Source organism: Perca flavescens, chromosome 1, assembly GCF_004354835.1.
Source record: "Perca flavescens isolate YP-PL-M2 chromosome 1, PFLA_1.0, whole genome shotgun sequence".
Taxonomy (NCBI): domain Eukaryota; kingdom Metazoa; phylum Chordata; class Actinopteri; order Perciformes; family Percidae; genus Perca; species Perca flavescens.
The window spans coordinates 32,105,577-32,124,624 of NC_041331.1; the positions used below are offsets into that span (position 1 = coordinate 32,105,577).

General features: G+C 41.9%; 1 protein-coding gene across 1 annotated transcript in view; it reads right to left on the reverse strand.

The window, feature by feature from the left end:
* Window positions 1-18,867, reverse strand: part of atosa (atos homolog A) — a 32,595-nt gene extending 13,728 nt beyond the window's left edge. The window contains exon 1 of the mRNA XM_028596739.1: window positions 17,492-18,867. Within this exon, the coding sequence (XP_028452540.1) occupies window positions 17,492-17,522 (31 nt within the window). The 5' untranslated portion in view covers window positions 17,523-18,867. The remainder of the gene's footprint in view (window positions 1-17,491) is intronic.
* Between the last annotated feature and the right edge of the window lie 181 nt (window positions 18,868-19,048).

The window sequence follows — 19,048 nt, forward strand, 5'->3', positions numbered from 1 at the left end:
CCCGCACTTTACAAACCCAAAGTACATAACACACAATGGAACATTGATCTGTCTCTTTTTCATGTGCGTGTGACCTCTCTCCTCCATCTCCCGATAATGTGTGATGTGAATTATGTAACAGGTCGGATTTAGGTCCAGGCGTCTTATTATTAAACCTGTGACGCCTGCCACCAAGTGCAGCAGGAGTCCCGCCTACAGATCAGACTGGTTGGGCCTGTGTGCGAACACACACGCACACACACGCACGCACGCACGCATGACAGAGGTTGTGATTCTGAAGCTTGTGATTTGAATACATTTAGCTGGATCCAATTTACACATTTTGTACGCAGTTAGCATGTCTGTTTTAACAGAGAGACCGATGGGAAGATGGCCAGAAGGAGAGAGCGCGACACAAAGTGGGAGACAGACACACATATTGATATAATCTGACACATTAATCTGTCTGCGGACACACAATCACTGCATGGTTGGCCCTCTTTCTATAGCAAAAGCTTCTCTGCTCTCTGCACACAGAGTCAAACATTCAACCACATATAATCACAGCAAATTTAAATGCTGTGCAAGTAGCCACATGGCCAAAAAAACAAAACAAAAAAAAACCAAAAAAAAAACCACACCCATCCTCCTCTGTGAATGAAGCAGAAAGCACTGCTAGAGTCTTGCTAGTCTTTCTTCATTAGCGATGCGCCTGTGTTGGGGGACTGGAGAGACAAAAGCCAGTGGCAGACACGAAAAAAATAAATAAAAAAGAGTCACAGATCAAAGTCTCAGCAGGAACACAACACTGATGAGCTCACCTATGGCTGGGCTACTGGTTATCAAAGACTAAGTGTTAGGCTACACACAGACAATATGAGATAAAATAGCCTACTACAGGGCAGCAACCATGGAGAGAGACGAAACATATGGGAGAGAGAGAAGGTCTACACAGATGTTGGAAAAGACAGATGCGTAGTCTAAAAAGGGCAGATAGGAAACACAAACTGTTAGTTGAAAAGGCAGACAGGAAGTCATGTTAACAATGTTTCCAGTTAACTGTCTGTCAAGTGAATTTCAAGCAAAGGTTTGAAACCTCGCAGGAAAAATCTGTGAAGTAGGTCGGCATTTGCATCAGCTAGAGTTAATGTAAAAACTCTTTCTGAATGTCAAAACACATCCAAAAAATAAAAAAAAGAATAGTGTGCTAAAAAATGGCAAGTTGTTAACTGTTCTTTCATGACAGGTTTTAAAAGATGAAAACAAATAAATAGCAAGACCATGGATGACCGGTTATGTCAATCAGAGTAACAAGGCAGACAGGCTAAGACAGAATAATGAATAAACTGAGTTTATAGGGACAGATAACCAACCAGAGGGTGTTCAAATTCTGCGTACCTGTTGTATAAAATTAAAGATGCACCGAATATTCGGCCACCGAAAATTTTCGGCCGAAAATGGCCCAAAAGGGCCTTTTCGGTTTTCGGCCGAAATACTTTTATCACCGAAACAATACGGCCAAAATGTTGTGATGACGCAAACAGAAGCCGCGACCTGCACGTGTGTCAGTACCCGATCCGTTCCACCTGCAAAGCGTCTCCTAAGCAAAGAGGCTGAGACGGACCACGGAGTGAAAACAATGAAAAGTACGCTCTTAGTCTGTCAGCACACGTTTCAGTGAGATCTATTCGGATCCTCTGCACTTCATCGCGACTGTAATTGATCCGCGTTATAAAGACCATTACTTGGATGCGGAAATAAAGCCGGGCGCACGAGAAATGATCCAGGCCGCGATGGATGAGGAGATCCCGCGCACGGAGCAGCGCCCAGCGCAGGAGGAGATCAGAGCGCAGAAAAAAAAGACTTGTCTCTCTGCACCAGATGAGGGGCATGCACCCTCGTTGTCTGATATGTTCAGTGAAATCCTGCAAGAAAGTAGCCTCGTGAGACCGTCCTGATCTCGCGAGCTCCAGTTTTCCACTCGCAGATCAGTCTGGCATCTTGAGGCAGAGAAAATTTGGAGCCGTTAGCCAAACGACCGGGCCAATCAGCGTTGGTTTTGAGGTGGGTTAGGTGGTGATAGACAGATGGTTTATAATAATGCTTTTTTTCTCTTGGATCCTTCTTTTGGAATATGGTCCGTGAACCTGAAATGGTGCCTTTTATTCCTAAATTCTCGTTACACAAACGGCAAATCTCCTTTACCGACATGTTTGCATGCTGAGCTAACGAGCTATGCTTTGCCTGCAGCAGCAGGGGCGGACTTGTGGTTGTATTTTCCTACGCTTCGTGGATCTGATTGGTTGATTTGGCCCGTCTATCACCAACATAGGTGATAGACAGATGGTTCATCCAATCAGCTAACCAGTATTTCCGCCCCTTCCCAAAAGTTCTCCAAAGTTCCCAGATGGATATGCCGAGCAAATGCTAAGCAATCCATCTGGCGGAGTCAGGTTAGCAAGAAAGTGCCTCAAATAATAATAACAACAACAACAATAATAATAATAATAATAATAATAATAAGTAAGCTATTCTGTTCTTAGGCTATTATATACAGTATGTGACTATCAGATTGTAGCTATATTTCTGCTAGATATTTTTTTAATTAAACTTTAATATTAATTTATAGAATTGCAATGCCTTGATTTTAGTAAAGATAGTACATAGTCATAGCCATAAATGCAATGGTACTAATAATTGGCATAATTTCTTTTCATTTCGTATTTCATAGTTTCGGTTTTGGTTTCCTCTTTTTCAGTTTTCGGTTTCGGCCAAGAATTTTCATTTCGGTGCATCCCAAGCCAAACACTGGTTACACACTGCCTGCGTGGTGTGAGCGTGGCGTGTCAGTTGCGTGGCGGCTGCGTTGCGTTTTCTATGTCTTTGCACACCAGAAACGTGTCTGACGTGGCGCTTCTGCTGCTAGCCTTGTCTGTACACCTTTCCCATTGATGTTAAACATAAATACATACTGATATGATTACAGCAAAGACAACGTCGGCAGTATTGATGGTAAAATAGGCTACAGAATATTTCGTTCTGTATTGACAGGTACAATATTTGAAAATCAACGGGAAACACGTGTGTCCAGACAAGGCTAGCAGCAGCAGCGCCGCATCAGACACGTTTCTGGAGTGCAAAGACATAGAAAAAGCCACGCTCACGCCACGCAGCCAGTGTGTAGCCGGCCTAATATTCAAATTAATTTTGTGTGACAAAAATAAACAATTTAAAGAATGGCTAGTACATTTGTAACTGCTTTGTTCCAGTTCAAACGGTGGGCAAGACTGGCTGTGAAAGTAAATAAATAAATAAAAAACTGTCCACCGCTAATGTTGAGGGTCCCCTGAGCAAGACACTAAAGCCCATAACTGCTCCAGTGGGGATGAGTCCATTTTCTAAAGATGAAAAAAAATTATAAAACTAAGAGAACAAAAGGTCTGTACAAATGGACCAATTCCTTAATTAAAAACAATGCAGCAAGGACACCAGAGGATTTTTAAGATTTGTGACTTAAAATGCTATTTTGATCTCGGTGTTAAAACCCATATTTGGGGTCTTGAAGTTGATATGATTTATTTAAGACATGTGAGGCTGTGAGTAAAAAGGCATTTCGAGGCAGCTTCAGCGTACCAGTGGCAGCAATCTGCTGAGCTCGCTGAGGTGTGTCGGCTTAACGCACAATGATATCTAGCTCCTTCTAAATGGAACTAAACAGTAAAAGATTCAACCTTCCCGACTGCAAATTCCTCATTCTGATCAGGTACAGCACCGAACGTCCTCAATGGGAAACAACTCGGCACAAACACTCGCACATCGCAAAATTGGGAGGTTGTAATAATGACCGGACCTTAAATCATGGATGGACATGCACGCATATGTAATGTACATGTGGTACAACGGGGCTGCGTGATGATGGAGCTGCAATTTTAAGTCATACCTCTGTGCAAAGTCCTTTAACAATTCTGCCATAGTTGCGTCGACAGGAATATCAGCTGCAACAAACAAAGCACTTCTCATTTCCCTCCCTTCGTTGCTCAACAAATGACAAGACTGTGTCACTTGCATTGAACTGTGCATAGGTAGAGGGAGCAGAAACTGAAAAAAAGCTAAATGTAACACCAGTTCCTATTTTTATTCTGTTGTGTAAGACTTTGTTGGATGAAAAGAGTCAAACGCACTTACATGTATGAATGTTCATACTGTTTTGGAGCACCAGCAAAAGTAACCACAACATACAATATGATAAAGCTGATGCAATAAAGCTGCATCACTGTGTGCCATCGTACTTGTCAAATTATCCTCAGAAAGAGTCCAGAGGCAATATTTTTATTTTTAAATTGTTACGCTAAGAATAGTGGCATACTCTTCCGAAATTTGAAATTCTCATCAAGAACTGTGCAGCCCTCACACACGCACAGACAGACAGACAGAGGCAAAATGGCAGATTACACTGACAGTTTTTCCATGCTAAATCTCTTTACTGCAGCCCCCGATGAGATAAATATAGACACAACTTGGTAGCTCTCATGTTTTTGTTTTTCTCTCCGATTTTAAAGGGTAGGTTCTTACAATCAATTATTAGATGACGTGACGGTGTCTGCCAGCAGCAATCGTATTAAAAAGGGCTAATGCGGTAAATGCCTGAAGTCATACACAATATAACAATAAAAAATATTGCAAAACTGTGAGAAAAGTTCCAACAGCCAGTTACTTGCTTAAATGCTGACTTATATGCCTTACTGTGCTCCTTTGATTACTACGTACCAGTTGGTAGGCTAAGATCACCCTTTAAGTACCACCCTCTTCCCAAAGCACAGCACAAATAGCTCATTGATTATTTCAAAACAGAAGGAGCCCCTCTAAAATCCACCTAGCTGGGCTTTTGAAGGCTACCTGATGTCCTCTATCTAGCTATCCCAAGACTATGAAAAGCGCATAGCCAGTTTCAAAGTATTAAAATGCACTAGTAGCATAGCCGGTGGAAGATTTGAAATGTCAGCAGCTCTGGTCACTACTTTTTGCCACCATGGGAATTGTTTGCAATGCCGTCTTTCCTTTTTCACGGCCAGTTCTGCAGTGTGACTATATTTGGAGACCAGCTGCTCTGCAAGACTAAACTGCATTTCCTTTCCCTATACATCTAAAAAGGACTACAACTACTTGCTGATATTTTTCTTAAAATATGTAACTTACCAACTCTTCATTTCTATGAGCACTTCACAAGAAGAGTGTGGTTCTAAAATCGAGTAATGTGGTACCTACAGATTCCCACAATAGAGTTTTTTTTTTTTTTTTTTTTTAATGCAAGCATAGTGTATGTGCTTTTCAGATGTCATGGTAAAGTCTAGTACTTTTCAGCCGATCTTCTGAACACTGCGTGTACAACTTAGATGCAAATTTGGATAGTTTTGAGGTAAGGTGACCACCGCTATCCTCTAGTTTTTTCATGTTCCTCATAATGGTTTTAAAAGGCGGTCAACATTTGTGAGAACAGACCAAGGAGAAGTCTTGAGGTGTCCGTTTTTTTAGACAGATGTCTAGCAATGGTGTAGTCATGACTTCAAGCATATTGTATCTTCAACTTCTCATGTCGAAAACATGTGGTCCAGCTAAAAATAAGAAGCTTAAAAATCATACTCGATCTCAACGCCTGAGTTATTTTCAGTGGCAAGGGACATTCTAGATAATTTCAAAATAAATAAAAAAATTGAGACTTTGCTAAGTACAGTACGTCTGAGGAAAACATTAACCCCCACAAGCTACTGCAAAAGTGCAAGAGCAAAAATGGCAGAAATTCTGACAAAAAAAATTAGCTAATAGGCTGAATACATTTGTAGATTCAAACAAAACGTCCACTTATAATGCACTTATGTGGGTGTTAAATGTTTCAATATTGCTAAATTTCCTGTGAAAATTGAAATTGCAGTATCATTTAGATACAATTTGCAGAGTGTTGTGAAACTAGACTAGAGCACCACTTGTCCTTTTTAAGTCCCAATATAAAAGGAGGCGTTGCAGTAAAGGAAAGGGGATGCTTGGCCTCAGCGATTTCTCTCCTGACTGACCGACCTGGGACTACAGGAGAACGGTGATCAACGATCACAACTGTTGACCAGGGAAGAAAAAAGGGAGTGTTACCGAGGCAACGGAGACATTGTGTTAAACATTCCTGTCACGGTGATTGAAGAGTGTGAAGAGTCTGTGTGTAAGAATGAGCTGCACCAATATGCGTCTTTGTATGGGACAGTGAGCTGCAGCTTGACAAGAAAGTGTCTGAAGACAATTAATGCTCCGGTTGTGCTCGGGAGTGCGTGCGTGACGTGCACTCTGTATGTATACACAGCACACGACTGTTTTGTGTTGTTAAAGCGCGTCTGTTGTGCTCCGAGTGTACACCGAGACTGCCTGTTGTGTGTCTCTTAAGCCGTTTATGTGATCATACTAGCTTTGTGGTTGTGTTATTGTAAGCATTTGTCACTCTTATATCGGTTGTTCTTCCTTGTTGGGAAGCAGCAGAGGATTGTTGCTAAATTAAAATTGTAATAACAGGGCCAGCTGTGTTTCCATAGTGTTTTATAACATGAATCACACGTCACTGCCAGATCACCTTTCCGGTTTTGTGTGCCTTGTGTTACGACATTAAAAACACTGGAAGTGGTGGCGAAGTCTGCCAAGAAACTGCCGTGTTTTTGCCAGAAGACTTTAAAGAATGGTAAGGATTGCTTTTAAGGAAGAGCTGATCCAGATTCAGTTTGATGTGCTGAAATGAAACACATTTGTTTTAAATTACTGCTAACAAACTGGGAAAACATGATATTTTAATTTCTACTTTTAAGTTGGCTATCAGCATATGTCACTAGTAAACTTTGGCTTTTGTCTGTCAATCACTACTTAGTACCAGAACGTTTTGCTATGGTCAGGGTTCTCAAAACTTTTTCAGCTTTCTCCCACTTGACTAACTGAAACATTTCTTCATATCTATGAACTTTAGATCTATAGTGTGTGTGTGTGTGTGTGTGTGTGTGTGTCTCTCTCTCTCTCCCCCACTCTGCAACACAAAGGGGCAGATTCACAGCGCACGTAGCAACAAGCCCTGATTGGCTAAGAGACGTTAGTTCAGTTCCAGCTGAGGAGAACTGTTCTTCTGTTTTGTAAACTCAGCTGCTATTATTCTCCCGCTACACAACAAACACACACTCAACTCAGACTGACACGCCACCTTGCTCTCTCTCTCTCTCTCTTTCGCACCCATCATTGTCAGCCATGAAGAAAGCTGTTGTTTAGAAGCTGAGCAACTTGCATTCTAGTGAAGTCACATGGTAAATGAGCTCTGAGCCTCTGGGAAAAAAGTTTTCATCATGAGGCATGAGCACTTAACAGACAAAACTCATCTCAGCTCAGGCTCTGTCCAAGCCAGGACCTGATTTAAGAGAAGAGTTGTGGGCCATTTCTATCAATTAGTACTTCTTTCACTTAGTTGTTGAGGTCTTTGTCTCCCTTCTCCATGCACCTTTCTGGTAGGTAAAATTGTACAAGACAGATTCCTGTACATTTTTGGTACATAGCTATTGAGCAAAATGTTTTTTTTATTTTAGCCGTATATGTGACATTAGTAGTTCATGTAGTTTAAAACCACACTTTCTGCAATACACATTTGTTGAGCTCATGCACCCAAATCCCCCTTAAACCACTTGTGCTGCTCCTCCTTCTAACAGTACTGTATTAGGTCATTTCTGTATGATGAAAGCACCAGTAACAAAGGTTGCCTATCACGGTTAGGTAACCATGGTTGAAGGAGTGCAACCACACACTATGCCAGCTGATTTCAGTGAGAAGCACACCTTTACCCAAACTGGTTAAAGATTGGTAAAATCAGCAGGTATAGCATTTGAAATCAGACATAAACCTGCATACTCTCTGCCAGTTCCTCATCACAAAGGTGTCAATTAAAATCCATCTAGGTAAGGAATGAGATACCGATATGCGCTCTTCGTCTTCAACAACCATAGCAACTGAAGTCCTTGATAAGGTACTTAAAGCCCCTATTATTCAGATGAGTGGCTTGGTGGCTAAAAGAGGAAGAGTGGTTGCACTGGGCAGCTTCAAGGTGTGAATGCATTAGGCTGAGTAAATGTCACGCAGAGTGAAGCTTAAAAAAAAAAAAAAAAAAAGTTGTATGCTGTAAACTTTCAAGAGATTTAAAAAAAGAAAAAGAGAACCATGAATACTCAATGTGGTAAGCATACTTGTTGCTAAAGTGGACTAGTGTGTGACATTTACTTGTCCATAACAATTCATCACACCTCTCTCCTAATCCGCCTCTCATCTTTCCTGAAATGACAGAAAAATGATCTTCAGACGCAGTGACCTGAGGTTTGTTGTAGCCTCCAAAGTAGCCTCTCTCATATTGTAGCTAGGCCAACTAAGCCCCCGTTATTCAGGCAAGAGTGGGCCTTTGCAAACTCATTGTCTAACAAACACCTGTTATGCAACATGGAGTGGATTGAGAACAGCAGTACTGGTCAAGGTGGGCAAAGTGGGAATTACTAAGCCCCAGTAGAGCCAGTCTCCAGAACCCAGTCCTGCTCAAACTAGCTTTAACAATGTACACTATTAGGTACAAACCTTCACATTTTAATTTTATAGAAATGTCACAAAGCAGGGAATGCACATCCCAATATTATTTACAACATCAAGGTTTCTTTATGAGAATGACATTTTCAAGATGATATTTCATTCTCCAAAACTGTTACTCTGTGGGCCACTTCATTTATCTGTGTGCATGGACGGGGTCTCCTTGAACAATTCCTATCTCCATAACGGCAACATCCGTCACTAAAGCTTTACTAGAACAGTTTAAATGTCAACAAGCTGACTGCTGGTATCTACAGGACACTAGGGCAGTAGGACAAACCAGCCTCTCTTTGTAACCAAAGCCACCCTGTCCAACGTGAACGAACAGACATTTGACCTCTCCGGTGCTGCCGGTGCCAATTTCTAGAAAGGTGAATCCGAATTGAGTAGTCCAAACAGCGTGGCTCCAAGGGCCACATGAAAAGTGCCAGTTGTGTCCAGGTGGTTGGTGACTGGAATGAACTGCTGGGGTAAAGAAGCACAAGGCCAAGTCTTGAGTTGGCTAAGAGAAGAAACCCTCACTTAATTCTTGTACTGAATGATTAATCTGCCATTAAAAGGCCATCAAACAGCTCTTGTTCACTTTCTCTCCTTTTGCTTCACACCTTTCATTATACTTCATGTATTTATCATTTACAACATTCTATTGTCAGGATTGGCTAAACTCAAAGTTAAAACTCATTGACCCCAAGTTCAACAACAGCATTAAACAAAAACCTTGCCACTAAAAAAACAGCGGAGTAAAAAAAAGGGGGGGGATATTAAGCCAGTTTAACAGAACAGACCGATTGTCAGTTGGTTTGTTGCGAGGATGAAGCAATACTGGGGAATTGACTCACTTAATATTGAGGCCTGAAAGTGATGAGACAATGGAGAAAAGGAAAGGGGATAGTTGTGGTGAGTCTCAAATTAACTTAACCTCACACTCTTGTTAATAAACAACGTGCTTAATGCCGCCACAATGAGCCCGAGGTACTCGCTGTGAACACATGCCACTTACTTTAATGATATATCACTTATTGCTCCATTAATATTTCTCTTGAGAAATCAGTATTGTTGATTACCCCCAGTGTAAATGCACAGACAAGTCATAGATAACATGTCTTGGATTTTTTTTTATTTTTCTTGTTCCATCGTCATGCCTTTATCAGACATTTAAATTCTTTATCATTGAATATGATCTTTTTGTCCGCAACAGCACATTGTCAGCATGGGAACAGGGACCGGTGAGATGTGTGTTGATCTGTTGTAGGGCTGGGCGATATGACGATATAGATCACCAAAACAATGTAAAAATGTGTATCGTAAATATTTTTCTATATAGTTTCTTAATAAAAATGAGAAAATACTCAGTTCTTTTCATTTGTCAAGTATTTAAGTCACACAGGAGTATACAAAAATAGACTTTACCATGTGGTTATTTCATGTAGATTATTACCAAGGAGGTCAGGTTTTCGGTTTGGTTTGTCGGTTTGTCTAAGGTCGTTCAGTAGCATGACTCTTTTATTGATCAAGTAGTGCGTTAGCGTTCACATAAGCAACATTTCTTCAAGCATTTGTGAAGCTCAATTGCAGCAGAGCGTTCTGCCGTGGTCTGAAATAAAGATGCTATCACAGAGTATCACTGACGCCACCGCCAAATACGGACCTGTATATGCGATATATAAAAGAAAATAGCTACGATGCAGTAGACTACTTTTGCCATGTTGCTGTAGCTTTGCACTATTGGCCTCGGCAGAGGTCCATTCTAGTTTATTTATTGAATGCTACGTTGTGATATGAAATGACCTATATCGAGATAGAAGATTTTGGCCATATCGCCCAGCCCTAGTCTGGTGTATGAGTCTGCTTTAAGTGCAGGCTTGCATAACACTCTTTGCAACCAAAGATGTGTGGTGCCTGGTAACAGACCTTAAAAGCTGAATAAGGGTCAAACCCCTTCAGAGTCAGACTGTCTGTCAATAGCAACTTTAATCAGTTTTAGGAAATCTGTAACCGACAAGGCACTAGTTTCTTTATTAAATTTAAAAAGGAATTCTGTTGCTGTTATGCTCTAGGAACACTACTGACAGCTAAGGGTTTTAATGTCTTCATCCAGCAATCAATATAAGTATACTGCTAAATCTGTCAGGCCCTACTATTGGCTTACCGATTTCATTCTTGTGTTTTAGACAAGTCAACCAAGCTCTATTTCTGTCAATATGCTTTTTGTCAAAATATTATCAGCAGATAGTGGTGGTGGAGGTGTTAAATGCTGGGGTGTTACAGTAGCTGTAGTCTATGCGACGTGATTTAGAGGACAAGAGAGAAAAAGAGAGGGGAGGGAAAGATAGGATAGGAAAAGAAGACCAGTGGAGTGGGGAAAGTTGATTCACTACAACGTCAGAGAGAAACAAAATTACCTGTACAAGGTCTTCCCTCCTTACAAACTTGGCAGAATAAAAATAAATCACACATTCCCTAACATGCTCATGTGCAAATACTGCTAAAAGTAAAATAAATAAATAAATAAATAAATAAATAAATAAATAAAAGCTGTTATTTTGGTTTCTTAGTTATTAAAATAATAGAAATGGTCAAAGCATGATAAAGAATACTAGAAGCATTCATGCCAGGCATGAGTGCTTTTTCTTCGCATTGTTTCTGAGCAAGGCGAGCTATCCCCACATAACTTGCACTGATCTACTTATCTCACACCAGGGTTTAAATAGAGTGAAAGGAATGATGCAATATGGGACTCTAGGAAATAACAGCTCATGGAGATGAAGTCCCTAAACTACAAGTTAGTACTTAAAACATTTTAGCTACTTCATTCAGAGCCACATATGAAGAAGAGACACAAATCAAATGTATAACCGAAGACAAACTGAATATGTCTAAGACAGACAGAAATAAAGAGTGAAACTGGAATACGCAGAAAGAGACATAGACATCGCACCCACCACAACACCACCCTTACCAGGAGAAAACCACCAGGTCCAGATGGCTCTTCCTGTTCCTGCAGCGCTGACTGCTGGTTGGCTATGAGGAGCCACGGGGGCAGGGCGATGTGACGCACACACAGACAATGACATCACTGGCTCTGTGACACCCTGGCAGCAGAAATGCGACCCATGCTGCTACGTTCAGCTTTAGCCAGTCCAACACTAAGTCTGCATGGTGTATTTTTGTGTGTCCGTACAGCTTGTTAACACTAAGCCTTAATACGAAGTAGCTGTACTAAATACACCTGGTTTTATGTTGGTGGTGTGTGGATACAGCTCGCTATGACTTTAGCAACTTTAAGCATTAGCATATCTATATTTATAGGGTAAAAGAGCACTTGTGCACATGTCCTGATAAAGGACTGGGTTGCCAAATAAAATATTCCAGCATTATGCAAGAGCATTGCTGGACTGGGAGGACTGGGCATCCAATCCCATATAGCGGCTAGGCCACTTACAGTCAAATCTGTCACAACAGCATTGATTTAGGCTGATTACTCCGGGGGTCAGGATAGTAATTCACATCTGAATGCCTACCCAGTATTGGTATTCATTGCAAAAGGCAGCTCTAAATCTTGCTGTACAATGGGGAGTCCAATATCCATGTTCATTGCAGCTGGGTCAGCAAATGGCAGTGGTGTTGTATTGAAAAGGCAATACAGTGACGATACACTTATGTTGGCTTGAACTAGTTGATGAAATTAATACATAATGTAACATTGTGTATGCGTAAACACACAATATCCGATGACTTTTATTTTAAATCTCAATGAAATGCAAACTTATGGTTTTCAATGCATGTGGTGTTTAAATCCAGTTGTCATACAATAATAATAATAGTAATAAGTAAATGACAAATTACAGGGTGTGTTTTGGAATTTAAAAAAAGACCGCACTACCAATCAGTGCTAGTTTTGATGTAGCTAAAAATCTTAAGAAGAGAGACCCAGAAAATAAATGAGTCGATCAAGAAAAGGGAAAACATAATAGAGCAACTGTTATGGCTGCCTCCTGCTATGGGGTAAATCATTGCAGAGGAGGAAAAGACAACACAGGAGAAGACAGGTGCTCAAGACAGGACAACAACCTTGTATGTCACTCTGTTATCTGGGCCTCTCGTCAGTGAGAGTGTATACTCTGATCCGCTGGCATGTGGCTGGGACATCTCAGGGCAGCTGTAATCTGGCTGAGCGCACGGCAGAAGGCAGGCAGTGGAGTAAATTGGGTGAGGGGGGTTGGTGGACTTGTATTCAACTCCTCCTTAAAGGACTAATGACTCCAAAACAGGAAGCACCATCACACAAACGCACAAAATAACATTGCAGAGCAGAGAGCAGGAACACAGCGCTAAGGACTGCCAGCTGACTGAGTCTCTCCAACTGGATTAGCTCTGAGGTCATCTCTCTGTTGTTTGATTTGTGTCTGAAAGGGGGTGAGAAGGAGAGATGTGGTCGAGGGCATAAAGGAGGAAGCAGTCTCAGCCAGAATTCTTAGCTTATTGCTCACACAGTTCCCCATATGACTTCATATCACCATCAAATGCAAAGTTTTTTTGTGTGTAATGTTCCTTTCAGTGATTTGGTTATGAAGAGGACCGCAGTTGAGCAAAAACAGCCTATTTTTATAGTGTAAACAATTCCAATGTGGTTTTTGAATCAAACTTTGCCCTTTCTACATGTGGCAATGGGAACACACCAAAACAAAATGATGTCCTTATCCTACAAATAAAACACAGCGTTACCACACTTGAGCTGAAAGTTTGAAACCTGTATAACAAGCCATGTTTTCCCCAACTGGTGTGAACAGGTCCCGGGTTTTCCATAGCTGCTCTTTAGGGGACCTATAAAAGCCGTCAGTTGAACCACATGGTTCAACAGTACAGCACGTTTTAGGGCCAATAGCGATTGGTTTGCGTATTCTCTGCTACACTCATTCTCTCCACACACACACACACACACACACACACACACACACACACACACACACACACACACACACACACACACACACACACACACACACACACACACACACACACACACACACACACACACACACACACACACACACACACACACACACACACACACACATACACAACTCACACACAAACAACACACACAGATGACTCTGAAAACAAGGGGGTTAGGCCTCCTCTGAGCAGAACATAAGTGATCCTCTTCTCCTGTTATAACAAAAGCATGGCTCACAAAGAGAAGCTGCACAAACATGAAGAAAACTCTGAAGTCTAAATTCTTTGTTTTCATCATGAGCCGAGGTCTTTGAAGACCGAGATTGATCCTGCTTTTTTTTTGGATACCAATTCTGATACAGGGTTCCCATAGGATACCAGTGCTTCTTTTTGTTTTTCAGTTTTAAATATGTATACCTCATGGTATCGAACCAATTAGGATCATCCTTCCATGTCTAAGAAAATATAAGGCTGTAAAAAGACATCACTTTTTAAGTGTATGTACAGTATGTAACGACAATTTTACACAAACATTACTATTACACATCTGTATAATCGTGTTGTTCTAGAAGCTTTATAAAACTGTGTTGCGACAGCGCTGACTAAGAAACTTAATTTGGATTGGTCACATCAGCCTGATATGGGATCTAGTTATTGAGGTCAACATCAGCACAGATACGGAATCAATATGTTGCATTTGAGCAACACCAGTTCCCAGAATCCCCTATCAAGGTGCTAAAGGTGGAGCACAAGCCCAGGTATGACTGGTTACAGCCTGAATCTAGGGCTGGGCAATTAAATTATATAAAAATGTCTATTGTATATCATTCAATCGCAATGCCAAAAAAACAGCAGCTGAGCTGCATTAAGGCAATATTAACATCATTTGGAATTCGGATCCTTGTACTTTATGTTCACTTTGCACTGAAGTTCTTAATAAAATGAGAAAATGCTTGGTACGTTTATATTATTATTATACTATTTGTCAAGTATTTAATTCATACAGGGGTATACAAAAATAGGCTTTACTATGTTGTTATTTCATATGGTCTATTTATTTATTGAATGACCAGAAAACATGCTATATTGTGATATCGTTATCAAAATATGAAATGACCTATATCGGGAATGAAGATTTTGGCCAAATCACCAGCCCTACCTGAGGCTACATTCAAACTACTATGTTTTTATTTTTAAACAGCATTTTGAAACAAAACGATCTCCGTCCAAACAAGCGCTTAGGCTCCGTATCTTAAATGATCTCCATCCATATTAACACATCGGAAAATGCATATCACATGACCATTTGCATACACTGACTGAGCATGCGCTACGCAGTGTAAACAAGAAACAGATTGTCTAACGTTACTTTGCAGTTGAAAATAATGGATGTGTAAGTTCAATATACAGAAAACACTTTGGAGAAATAACAACAATGGCGAAAAGTAAGATCAGGCATGTATTTGCTTGGACTGACGACGGGGTTGGACTACTAAAAGGTTGTTACTAAAAAGGTATGTAAGCCTGCATTAATGATAAGACTGACTGACCTGATCTGTGTCATTGATTCCAAAGGTCCCCGTTTCTGCCCGTCAAGACTACAACACAACCCCGGAGTTCTTTAACTCAAACAGGGTCGGCAGTGTTTCTAAACGTCTGTGGATGCGAGGCGGAAACGTAGCAAAAGATATGTTTTAGTGTGGATGTAGCCTGAATCTATCACCTCATCACCCACCCAAAGCCTTGGCTGGACTTTTCACATCCACCTGACCAGGAGGTCACAGCCTGTGATGCTTGTTGCAGGAGTGTTCGGGTTAGAAGCACATGTCTGGACATGTTCAACTCTGCCCTTCAAACTCAATATAGTTTGGCTCTCCTAGGAACCCTCAATCCAGCGTCAGAGCAGTGAAATTGCCTGCTCTGTGCTCAACTCGACTTTGCTGTGGTCCAGGTTACTAAGTAAACAGCCTCTTTCACCACTGCAGTCCCATTCTCTGAGAGCAGAGAGAGCAAAATAAGGAAGGCGTGTGGGCTATAAGCAACCTGGTATCTCCACCACAGGAACAGTACAGTATGTGCCAAATAACAATAGCCCCATCGTGACTGCCAGTCAAACAGGGATCTACTGCTGTAGAGCAGCTTCTACTGGAACAAGCTTTCATAATTAGAACATTCAGTGAGTGAGCCAACCTGACATGGTGACAGAAACCCATGAAGGATGAAGAACAGACTTGCTGTAGTGAAGTGCATTTTAGTCTTTTTGTCTGACACAAGGCAGGCATACGGAGTTTGGTTTTAAATCGTTTCAATATCCCCCCAATTTGAGTCATTATCCCCACAACCAATACTTCAACATACAACAGACGTGTTGCTGTTCACAGCTTACCCAGCATGCTGTGCTGCATTATTAGGCTATAACTGCAGTGTACAGTGTCACTCAGTCAGTGTGCCCTTTACTCTGGGTAGTCACATCACACAGATGTCTGGGTCAGTGCTTCTATTTAAAGCCTCAGGATCCTACAGTCAAGACAAGGCAAGGCTAGGGTTAAAGTCTAGGCCCATATAGGGCACATGTTTACTGTGTATTGTGGAGTCCCATTACCAGCATATTGTAGCCTGACAAGCCAGACCCACATCAAGACGTTGGGTCTGGGAACTCACCATTGGCAGGGCTCAATCCGGGGGGCGGGATAAACGGTTGTCTTTCAAATTCCCTCTGCACTCATAGCCAACCAGAGCAACGCCAGTTGATAGATTAAACTTTTGCCGTATCTGGTCGGCAAAACTCCGAACACATCTTCCTTTTTTAAGAATGACTTCAGTGCTTAACTCCAAGTCTTCCAGAGTCGTGGCCAAAGCCAATTCGAAAGACCGCTGTTCGCCAGCAGCAGCAGCCATCTTCTTTGTTTTCAAGTAGCAGGGAATTTACACAGAACCGTCGCAACTCTGCCGTCCACATGTTAAGCCCGCCCGCCGACTCTACACAATGTGATTGGCCTGACCAGAATTTGGTTTTTCCAGCCAATGGAGAGTTGCTAGACTGACCCTGGCTGCAAATTACATTTGCTGTCGCCAGGGTGCATCTAGATTTCCAGGCTAAGCATATTGTGCTCTAAGGAAGATCCCACTCAGGCCAGTCAGCAGTCTGACTGCAGTTTCATAACCTATGCAAAAACACAGACTATCCCTGACTGACTGCAGCTAATCTCATCATGTCTGAGAACAGTGGCTCTTCACTGCATCCAAGTATGGTGCTATTGTGTTGTTGACAACGGATCAAGTCAGCTGTTGCCCTGGATCACAAACAACCATGTACAATCAATCACAAAGTGAATGATTTAGCTTAATCAATGCAGGACCTTATAAAATGATGTCGATTGTGCCAGGGCACAGATTAAGCTTGAGATAACCTTTACAAATGAATGTAATAATAAAATTAGCATAATCACAAGGGTGTCCCCTCTGTCCCGGTTTTACCTCTTGCTGCAGATACAGAGACATGTAAACAGGTTGCAGAGCATACGGCAGGAGCCTGATTTTCACAACAGGGTGGGTGTCAAGAACATTTTGCAGCAGTCCTTTGCGAGAGACTGTGAAAACAAGAGCTACTGGAAAAGGGAACAGCATTTGGAATGAGAGGCTCTTGCAGGTTATATGTTGATGCTAAATGAAACGGGGGGGGGAGAGAAACTGACATTCGTGTTCACTTCCAAAACTGGATGAGCAAATGTGTGTTGCGTTACACGTCCTCATAGGGTCAGGCTTTGTTAATTCACATAACCAGTGACCAGGATGACCAGCTGTTACATAAGTTCCTGGCCTGATTCTTCTCTCAGGGGAAGTGGTACAGTCACTCCACTAAAGCTGGAAAGCTGTATGTAGTGCCTACATGTGTCTGCGTTTGTGGTGCTTCACATACCTCGCTCCGACTTCATGTTGTCCAGTGTCATCAGGTTGCCTTCAGGGTCTCTTGCAGGTCTCTTGCTCAGTCGTCTCTTTTTTTTCTATCACACACAGCCTTTTCACAGCCAACCCCAAATCCTCTGTGACTGAGACCTGCTGTATTAGCTAAGCAATAATATCAGCTTTGATGCCTGCGTGTTGGTGCCAGCTGTCCTCTACCCAACAACAAAGCATTGCTTTGTTAGCATGCTACTGTAGGCTTCCATCGAGTCGCACTGTATTGTCCAACTGACTAACACAAAGACAGCTGATAGCCCGTTACAGTTAGCGTTAGGTAATGGAGTTGTCAGTCTGCTTACTTGCGAGTAACCAATCTGACTACTAGCATTTAACTACTCTTTACAACTCGTCTCAAATTCCGCCACCTGAACCATAGTTACGTCGCGATGCATTTCTGTGTCCCCTCTCCTGTAACATTGGCTCCTCACAACGACACTCTGCTAAAACCGCAGGGGTTGCTAATTCTGCAGTGTTAGCTAGCTAGACAGCAAATACAACTACCGTTAACTAACTTAGTCGTCACGGTTTAGTTAAGCGTCTACTGGTGACGATGACCTCCCAAAACATCCCAACCCCCAATGTAGCGCAGGTAGCCACAGCTCAGCTGCAAACACCGATTCCGATGAAGGACGGTCTCGGTATTTTTTTTTTTTTTTTTTTTTTTTTTGCTACGACGAGAACATATTCAGCGCATCATTCGTCTCACGAAATGTAAACCAGTGTTATCAGACGGATATGGTCCACTTTCTATCCATCCGCAACCTTTGAACCGTCGCCATCTCTTTAACGTTAGAAACGCCACCTGTGCGGACTTCCTTTGCGAACTTTTCAAACCAACAACAAATAGTTAGTAGACTCTACTCCAACAACGCTTCGTAACAGAGGACAACGTTTTCCACAAGCGTTTACTCAGCAGCAGGTGCTAATTTAAGGGCCAGTTGACTACTAAAACTAAAAGGTCGATGCTGATATTATTCAGACGAAATGCAGATGAAAGGAACAGTGAGTCCTCCTCAGTCGTGATGCTTACAGTCTGCCTTCCCTCCCCACTGCTTGTCAAAACAGATCAGTGCAGCTCCAGTCACGTGTCCCAACAACAGCCCCAGTCGTCACTTCCCTCCCTACCAGCCTCGCATGAACTCGCAGCCATAGCAACCGCAAAGTTAGAAGTGGTACCAAAACTCGTGAGGAAGACGCGCTGATGAAAACAAGCTTAAAAATAAAACGCCGGACCTTAATATATGTATTTACAGTTCTGTAACATAACTGACAATGGACGTATGAGTAGCGAAACGGGACAAACAAGAGATGGGCTGCTCTTTGTAAGCTGATTGGTCAGTGGAAATCGGTGCGCGTTCACGTTCGCACATGAGGGTTGGTTTTTTTCTTCTCCGGTCGTGAACATTTTGTTCTGGCTTGCTTGTATGAAGCCAAAGATCGTGTGTGTTTAAGACAATGCTGTTATATGTTGTAGTACAAAGTCTTGACTTGCTGAGAGAAAGCCAAGACAAGT